Source organism: Gossypium arboreum, chromosome 13, assembly GCF_025698485.1.
Source record: "Gossypium arboreum isolate Shixiya-1 chromosome 13, ASM2569848v2, whole genome shotgun sequence".
NCBI classification, from domain to species: Eukaryota; Viridiplantae; Streptophyta; class Magnoliopsida; order Malvales; family Malvaceae; genus Gossypium; species Gossypium arboreum.
Genome location: NC_069082.1, coordinates 32,569,487 through 32,578,485, shown reverse-complemented (window position 1 = coordinate 32,578,485; position 8,999 = coordinate 32,569,487). Strand labels below are relative to the sequence as shown.

Sequence of the window (8,999 nt, the reverse complement as noted above, 5' to 3'; positions counted from 1 at the left end):
ATAAAAAATTTAGGGCTAGCCATGACATATGGCATGAGTTTAAGTTTTTGTTGAATTAGGCCTGATGTTTAAATCTAGACAACCCGTTTTATTTGTTCGGTTAAAATATATTCAGAAATAAAGCAAATAACTGTAAATTGATAAATAAATAAATAAATAAATAAACCTTGAAACCAAGATAAAAAAAAAAAAGACAAGTCTATCTGTACAACTAATTATGGTTTTCCTAAAATTTTCATTTAATTATATTACTGAACTGGTTAAACCCAACAACAAGTAAGTTGTTTCAACATTGCCAAGGACTAAATTTCGAAAGTCCTACAAGTGCAGAGACTGAAGGCAAATTAAACCTTCAAGGAGTGCCCGCCACGCTCCGATTTTTCTATAACTAGGCATCCTAAGTCGGAGACAGGCGCCAAAGGAATCTGAAAAAAGGAAAAAACAGAGACAAAAAGGGTCAAAGCCATGCCGACCCTTACAAAGCTTTATACCATGCAAGAAGCCTCTCAGCACAATACCAAAGATGATTGCTGGATCGTTATAGATGGCAAGGTTCTCTTTCACTTCCCTCGTTCTATTGGGTCTTTATGTATTTACAATTAGATTTGTTTTGTTCATAATTTCTAGTACAGCAGCCTCTTCTTTATGGCTCATCTCAAATGCAATATACTGGTTAGGGTGCTATTTTGTGCAAAGTTTTAGGTTTTTTTTAGATAAAATTTGCAAAGCCCAAGTTTTCGGGGTTTTGCTTGAAGATGATGGTGTTATGCTTATTGGATTGGTTTTTTTTTTTTTTTTTGTATTTTACAAGAAATGACAACCTGTTCTTGCTTTGGGGATGTTGAAAATGGCATAAGTTATTTTATAATTTCCTCTATTTTAGGTGTTATTTGTTTTAGAAACTGAACAGCTTACATAATCATGCGTTGCCTTTGTATGATTATCATGTTGAGGACATGGATTTATATCCATTTTCCAGAAGAGCAACAGAGAACATTATATTTGCAATATGCTCATTTGTGATGCTACTAGCTTTTTTACTTGGTATTTAAAGCATTTCAAGAATTTGCTTTCACTATGCTCATCAGGATGTCAAGTTTGATAGAGAAGTTTTATGTAATGAAACCATGTCTTGTGTCACCCATTAGTACCTATGTCCTGTTCTACTTGGTTTCCTGCTTATGGCACCCGAAGAAGGTAGCTCCACCTGAATGAAATTGGACTCTTAATCGATCACTGTTCAACTAGCTTCAAGGGTTTATGTACTAGTTTTAATGACTAGGAAATGCAGGATGCAACTTAACATCCTGTGCTGAGCTGTGCATTCATTGCTGTGGATGTTTGTAGTGAATCCAATAGTTCGGATCAATTTGGTTGTATCCATACTAAATTACAATTTGCACATGATTGATTAAGCCTAACACCTTGTATTTCCTTCAAAGCACCTGAAAATCCTATACAATGGTCTTATGCAAGTGAAATGAGCTCCATTCCCTTCATTTATCTCTTGATACAAAACGAAGTGTCTTCATCCTTTACAGGTATATGATGTTACTTCTTATTTGGATGAGCATCCAGGAGGTGATGATGTAGTGCTCGAGTCGACAGGTAATGTCCTTGCACTTCTTTACTTTTTTTTATCATACATAGGAGCTGAGAGTGTCCGGAATATAAAATAATGAATCCCCTAAATGGCCTGCTGCCAATGATCTCCTTGAAGGGAAAGATGCAACCGATGATTTTGAAGATGCTGGACACAGCAAAAGTGCAAAGGAGCTCCTGCAAAGCTTTTGCATTGGTGAACTTGACACGTCCTCCCCTATCATCCCAGAACTTGAAATTTCCTCTAAGAAGGAAGCCGTTAAGTACTCTGAGAAGCTCATGGACTTGACAAAACAATATTGGACCATCCCTGTGGCAATTGTTGGCATCTCTGTGGTGGTTGGTTTCTTATACCTGCATAAGAAGTAAACCAGTATGATGTTTCCCCCTATTGGCTGCTGAAAGAAATTGTTACCCCAATTTTTGAATAATTAAATTGATAATGATTAAGAACAGTTACCAAAAGTTCTCTTCTTCTTCTTCTTCTTCTTTTTTTTTTTTTTTTTTTAATTTGAAAGCAGTGTTTGATCATTAATCATATATATATGTTTACAGGGGAAAAAAAAAAGAAACATTTATGAGAAAGCTCATAAGCACTTGAGTACACAACTGGTTAAATAAATTCATTATCTATTAAACAGATGGAATTTACTGAAGAGCTCTTGTTTTCTTTAAGTTACGTATATGTTTTAGCTTTAATTTTTTATAGCATTGTTGTGGGGTTAGTGTGATAAAATCTAATGTAAAATATGCTGCCAGCATCGACTACAGTCACTTTCTTGAAAGAGATAAAGATTAGACAAATTTATTTTCTATTATTTAAATCTTGATGATTAAGAGTAGGTAAAGAAGATCTCTCCATTTCAACTGTTGTCAAGAGGCAGATTAAGTATTTAAGTATTTTATTTCCAATCATCATACATGCAATTATTAGTTGAAGGCTTGAAGCTATCCAACTGATCAAAGGGTATAATTTTTTTAATCTCATCTTAGATCATTGTAAATCCTGAAACTTTCATAACCTACCTTCAGTTATTATTCTTAAAAAAACAAAAAACTGAAAAGGGTATTTAGAAAATTGTTTTCTGAATAAAGGAGACATGTATTTATCATTGAATCAAATGTTGGAATGGTACCAACACTTGAAAAGACTTTGTAAGGAGATGGTGCCTTAACCAATGAAAATATGTGCAGGTGGGAAGTCTTATATGTTTCATTCAAAATGCTATCAGATATCCAGTGAATGAGAGGTTTTTATTTGCCATCTTTTGAACAGTTAGAAGGATCACATGGAAATCTGTACTTGATTATTATCAAGGTCCCTCTAATTTGTCAACAAAAGTAGGGCATGCAAGCAATTAGACTGCATTCAATCTACATATTCACATGTAAATGGAACCTGAACCAGGAAAAGCTTTTCCATTAAGACCCCAACTTTTATTTTCCTCTCCTTACAGAAAAAAGGATTCAACTTTGCCATCTCAAAAAGGTAAAGAGAGGAAGAAAAAAAAACAAAATAAAATGGTGAAGTTATAAGAAAATAAAAAGGGATAAAAGAAGTAGGAACTAATCGAGGACGAGGGTCGACGGGGTTTGAAAAACCTCCACTACATACAAACATACACTTTGGCAAAAGAAATAAATTCAACCCTACTCTGAAAATTGAAGATCGTCCAGTTTCGATGCAGCTGGTTTGTCCAAAAACCATACCAACTTCCCTTTTGTTGGTTGGACTAACCGTGCAGGCAGTGACGGGCAGTTGGGTTCGACGTTGTCAATTGCCAAATGCACAGCCTCTGCTTTGCTCTCTCCTGTTACGACTATTGCAACGTTGGATGCTGAATTGATGACGGGCAAAGTGAATGTTATCCTCTCAGGTGGAGGTTTAGGGGAATCGGTGATGAAAGTTACCCATTCCTCTGTCTCGTCAAGCACTGCATGATTAGGGAATAGCGAGGCAATGTGACCATCAGGGCCCATGCCGAGAAGGATAAGGTCAAACTTGGGGCAGTCACTAATGTCGGAAACACTGACCATCCTTGTTTTAACTAGCTGCCGAATAACAAACATGTATTCGTCAGCAGCCTCCTCTGCTGAAACCGAATCATTGATAGAATGAACATGGCTGGGAACAATCGGCACCTGCAGCAAATACCAGGCATAAGCCATACGAGCGTGTATGTTATATGGCAGAAACTCAAACAAAACAAGCTGAAGCATAACTTTTCAATCAAACTATCTACCAATGAAAATATCGGTGATACATGACAGCAAACGCAAAAGGAAGCCCTTTTGACGCTAATGTTTATGCTGCGACTCATTACAATAGCTTTTCCATCACAATCCAAAAATTTGGTGAAACAAACAAATAAAGTAGTCGAACTTTTACCATATTCAAATTTAGTTCAAAGCTAATCAAATCATTTGGCAGACTAGCTATGCAAATGGATGCAAACCATGACTAACAAGTAACAAGCTAGTTTTTATATTTAATGTTCGAGGTAACACACCATGAAAAAAGGATACATCAAGTTTTACTTTAATTTATAGTGTAAGATACGAGAAAAAGTTAAGAAAAAGAGAGGAGACAAGGGATAGACAAAGAAACAGTAAAAAGATCAGTAATTCCTAAGAATCTCAAACTTGTCTGATCCTAAAATATCAAGAGAAATTACTTAAGAGGATCCAAACATAAAATCTCTTCCATCTTTGAACAAATGAATCCACAAAAACTGCAAAATGGCAGTTTCACTGTAAGGCCTTAAGCTTTTCAGAACCATCAATCATCTTGATTATTTTGATAATTTCTGATATTAGGGATATGCATCCCTCACGCTATCTTTACCTAGGCAATGGAGTTAGCAACTGGAAGAAATTAAAAAGTTCCGAGAACGATAGGACCACCAGTACAAGTTCTTCAAATCATGTGAACAATTTACACTTCGATATTGTCTTCACAAAAAGGAAAAAGCACACTTGCATTATGCATTTGTTTTATTATTATTTTTTTATGTAGTGGTGAGTCAAAGATGGCACCGTGAACAAGCGAAAAGAGAACTTAGAGTAGCACCATGCAAATAAAACATGAAGGTGAAATTTTTTTCCCCAAGAGATAAGAAGGTTTTTTAGTAAAACCAAACATCTAGTTCAATATCAGACCTAATGCCTCATACTTTCTAAAGCATATACTCGATTTAATATCCAAAGATAACCACAACACACAGAAGATGAATTCAACAAGCAAACATGGGAATCTTCAAAACTAAGGAACCCCGAATCCATTACGGAATGATCAGCTAGTGCAGCATCAACTAATATACCAGTTAACATAAGTCTGTCCCAAAATCAGAACACAACATAATTGATAAGGAATTCAAGCATAAATACCTTCAAGCAAAGGCTAAAATTTCAAGATCCGAAGTCTGGACCAGTCTAATCACTGAATATCGAAGGAACACATCCTACTAACAACCATCATCTTCTTACCAAAAGTTCCTTCCACTTGGTTCTTGGAAAGCTAAAGGAAACCAAAACATAAAATAAAGTACAAATTCATATACGAACCTTGGAAAGAATGCCATCCTTTGCAAGCTTATAATTGCTGTCTGAGTGGTTTTTCGCAACAACGCGTTCATCTGCCCAAAATATGTACCATTTAGCCCAGTCTACAGTCTTGTTATAAGGTGCTTCACACAGTTTCCTGTTCGCCAACAAAAAGCTTTAATGGAAGAACACCAAAATTACAAAACAAAAAGCATGGAATAAGGAGTGGATTGATACCCCATTAAGCCAATGAGAGAACCACCAGACAATGCTATGGCAAACACACCTCTCTCCTTCACTGCAGCTTCTGATAACTCAGCAATATAGTCAGCTAAATCAGTCCTTAGCTCATCCAAATTCTCAAGAATCCTCAATTCCCCTCTATCATTTTTAACCCCAGAAAGAGCCATGCTTTTTGACAATTTTACCGACTCTAAACATGACAAAAAAGGATCAGAATTAAGAATATTATAGAGCCTATAATAACACACAAATCTCCATTCAAAAGTAATTTATCCACCAAAAAATTCAAGATGAACAATGAAAACAAAATGTAGCCATTAATCCTTGCACCTCAAAGTCATTAAGTTAAAATTAATGAGAAACCAAAACTTCGGATCATGTTAAACAGTCAACAGAACCTATGGTTCAAAAGTTACAAAAAAAAAAAAAACCAATAACACAGTTTAAGATTCAATAAACAGAACCAGAAACAACCATGTGATAAATTGACAAAAGCCCATCACTTTATGCGTAGAGTTTGAAACTTTAAATTGAAGGAAAAAAGGAAAATCCAACAAAAGGGTATTGATCATCACAATTAGAGATCAAGCAAAAACCAAAACTTTAAGCTAATTGATATGTCTCAAGTAGATGAATTTCACATTCAAACCAATTAAAACTCAGAACATAAAAAAGGAAAAGGAAAAAAAAAGAGGCCTGATCAAATAAAAAAAATCTAAAATTTAAGAAAGGGAAAATGCTTACAAAGAAGAACAAGAAAGAAAAGAAAGAAGGGTAGTTGCAGAGAAGCAAAATGGAGATGGTAGATGGGATAATCAACAACAAATGAAATAATAATTATATAATAATTACAACACCAAAAAAAAAAAAAAAAAAAAAAAAAGAAGAGAAAAGCTGTTACAGAAAAGAAGCTGAGGAGAATTTACCTTCTGGGTTTCCACGTGCAACCAATGAAATTTAACAAAAACACACACAAAAACGAAAATAAATGTTTCTTTCTCTCTTTTCTATTGATTAAAATTGTAATTTATTAAAAAATTAAACAAAACCCAAATTAAAATTTGTTTTCTTTATCTATATCTCTTTGCTTCGCCCCTTTTTGGGTTTTATGAGAGTGGGAGATGAAGCAGAGAAAATCTTTGTTTCCTAAATACTCTGCTATTACATCTCCCTTAATTAATGTTGCCACATCAATATTAAATTAAAAATTTTATTTAATAATTAAATGGAGGTGCCGTTTTTGGAAAGAAAATGAAGAGCAAAAAAACAGGGGAGAATTGAGGAAAAGAAGCAGAGTTCCATAAGACTAAACCTAACACTTGCCCAACTAAATTGCTGACAAATGGACCAATGGATCTTTTTGTCTTGTAAGAATAAAACAATGATTTTTTCCAATTTTTATTTTATTTTCCCTCTATCTATCTCTTTGATTTCTTCTTCTTCTTCTTTTAATTTAAAATAATTGTTAGAAAATTTTAAAAAAAAAATCTGCCACCTTTGCTTTTATTTTATTTTATTTTTCTTTGCATTTTCTTACTCTCTTTTCTTAAGTTTGTTAGAAAATTCCTTTTTAGTTGTCTCCCCAAAACCAGCTTCTTTACACTTTTATATATATTGGTTTGAGATATTTAAACCCAAGTAGAATCCTTAAATAGAGAGCAAACTCAACATTATCTTTTAATTTATAAAAAATTTATATAGCAGGCTTTTAATTCTTTATTATTTATTCATAACATATGGTATATATCATTACATTTATCCCATACATTCTTAGGGTAAGTTTAAATTTCCCAATGAAACTTTACTCAAGTTTGAGTTTTATTATATATAAATGTGTGGGTTTTATATTAAATTTATTTTGTTTAATTAGTTAGAGTTGAGTTAATTGTTCATTTTAGTTTTATAATAATTGATTTTATTGGCACATAACTTAAAAAAAAATTAAGCCTTATTTTATTAATTTAAAAGTAATAAAATAAAAATAAAATTTTATATTAAAAGTTATATGTTTTTATAATCAAATTTAAATAAAATGATGTACTAATTTTATTATTAGAGGTGTTGATTTTGCTTTATATTGTTATTATGTTTATATTTTTATTTGAAAGGTAAAATATCTGTTTTATATTTCATATCATCAACTTAAGTTCATTTAAATTCATTATTATTTATTATTAATAATATAGTGTAGATTTCTTTTAAGGTTAATATCTTTACCAATGAAACCTAACTTGCTTTATTGAACTATGTAGTTCTTTGAGAGCTACTTCTTAGCTTTACCACTACAACATGTGGGGTGCAATGAAATTAGTTTTTAAAGTTGTGCTTTCCCATGTCATTATTTCATTTTACATTTATGTAAATACTCAATGATTATACATATAATGATTTTTGGGCTACTTTTTCAATATTAATTTGTAAAATTCAAGGTCTTGAAATTATGGAAACTGAAAATGTAATAATGTATAAATAATAATATATAGGGGCTTTAAAATAATATGATTTTTATAAATAATAAAATTATTTGATGTGAGAATTGGTGATTCGAGTTGATAAAGAAAAATATTACAATAAATTGGTTTTTATTCTCTTGATTGTTTTTCTTTTGTTATACAAATTTTAATGATCGAAGTTATAAATTTTTATTTTGCTTTTTCATGTCTGTAATCTTGATAGATAGACTAAAAATTAATTTATATATAAATAACTTTGATTCGGTAATCCATCAAATAATCGAATGAAAGGATAAGATTTCATTTGTTATTAAAGTAAATAATTACTTAATACCTTAAATTGGACCACTTGATTTTAGACTTAATTTAAACTAAAATATTATTGTAACTAGTCTTTAAGTTAAACCCAAATTAAACACATAAAACTAATTTCTATAATAACATTTCACTGAAACAAATAAGTTTGTTGTGGAGTTAATTTGTTTTGTTACATTTTAACTTTCTATAACATATTTTCAATTATAATAACAACCATAATGATTTACTAAATTAACTATATAACAGTTTCTCTTCTCATATTTTAAAATAAAGCTATACTAAATTCATATAAGCAAGCATATATATAAATCATTATAAAATCACCATTTTTCTAAAAATGTGCTGAAATTGGTTTTATAAAACATATGTAACGGCAGGCAAAATTAAATGTCTGATACATTTAATATATAGTTAAATTGCTAAAATTTTGTACCTCAATATGTGTAATTTAACATGTTTAAAATTAATTGTAAGTGAATGAAAAATACTGTCAGCTTTTTATGGTAAAATTTCTAACTTGAATTACAAACTTGTCTTGTTATTTGGATTATGAGCTTGTAAAATAAAATATTTTTAGTGTGTTCAGTATTTACAATACATGAATTAATGAGTGTCATTCATGAATTATGTTCTTTGGTCATTCATAAAATTATGAATATGCATGAATGTTATCATGCACATTCATTAGTGTAGTACATTACTGCATTAATAGTATTTATGTGTTTTGAATATTATGTTGGATGATTAATGTTAGAGCCTCTAAGCTCTATAATTAGGTGCTTTTAAGGGATGCAAAAAGATAGTTCATAAGATTTTTACAAGTTAAGATCATTCAAATAG

The 8,999-nt window shown here is 31.5% G+C and overlaps 2 protein-coding genes across 3 annotated transcripts; one reads left to right on the top strand and one right to left on the bottom strand.

Annotated features, from left to right (window-relative positions):
- Positions 1 to 249: 249 nt before the first annotated feature.
- Positions 250 to 2,067, top strand: LOC108462922 (cytochrome b5). The gene is made up of 3 exons (XM_017762837.2): positions 250 to 552; positions 1,542 to 1,608; positions 1,721 to 2,067. The coding sequence occupies exons 1-3, from the start codon at positions 466 to 468 to the stop codon at positions 1,969 to 1,971; spliced, it is 405 nt and encodes a 134-aa protein (XP_017618326.1). The 5' UTR covers positions 250 to 465; the 3' UTR covers positions 1,972 to 2,067.
- A 950-nt stretch (positions 2,068 to 3,017) lies between these two features.
- On the bottom strand, positions 3,018 to 6,756 carry LOC108461203 (probable 6-phosphogluconolactonase 1). 2 transcript variants are annotated; one of them, XM_017760952.2, is made up of 4 exons: positions 6,315 to 6,756; positions 5,383 to 5,578; positions 5,167 to 5,302; positions 3,018 to 3,744 (listed from the first exon to the last, which is right to left on the bottom strand). In XM_017760952.2, exons 2-4 carry the CDS (start codon positions 5,553 to 5,555, stop codon positions 3,253 to 3,255), a joined length of 801 nt encoding a protein of 266 aa, XP_017616441.1. In that variant the 5' UTR covers positions 5,556 to 5,578; positions 6,315 to 6,756; the 3' UTR covers positions 3,018 to 3,252. The 2 variants fall into 2 exon arrangements, with proteins under 2 accessions (XP_017616441.1, XP_017616442.1); XM_017760953.2 differs by lacking the exon at positions 6,315 to 6,756 and adding an exon at positions 6,133 to 6,265.
- Between the last annotated feature and the right edge of the window lie 2,243 nt (positions 6,757 to 8,999).

What these genes read in the sequence shown, in the direction of transcription:
- LOC108462922 (XM_017762837.2), top strand. Translation starts at nt 466, where the DNA reads ATGCCGACCCTTACAAAGCTTTATACCATGCAAGAAGCCTCTCAGCAC. An exon ending in GGATCGTTATAGATGGCAAG is followed by an intron (nt 553 to 1,541) that starts GTTCTCTTTCAC and finishes CATCCTTTACAG; the next exon opens with GTATATGATGTTACTTCTTA. An exon ending in TGTAGTGCTCGAGTCGACAG is followed by an intron (nt 1,609 to 1,720) that starts GTAATGTCCTTG and finishes ATCTCCTTGAAG; the next exon opens with GGAAAGATGCAACCGATGAT.
- LOC108461203 (XM_017760952.2), bottom strand. Translation starts at nt 5,555, where the DNA reads ATGGCTCTTTCTGGGGTTAAAAATGATAGAGGGGAATTGAGGATTCTT. An exon ending in TCTCTCATTGGCTTAATGGG is followed by an intron (nt 5,303 to 5,382) that starts GTATCAATCCAC and finishes GTTGGCGAACAG; the next exon opens with GAAACTGTGTGAAGCACCTT. An exon ending in AGGATGGCATTCTTTCCAAG is followed by an intron (nt 3,745 to 5,166) that starts GTTCGTATATGA and finishes TATTTGCTGCAG; the next exon opens with GTGCCGATTGTTCCCAGCCA.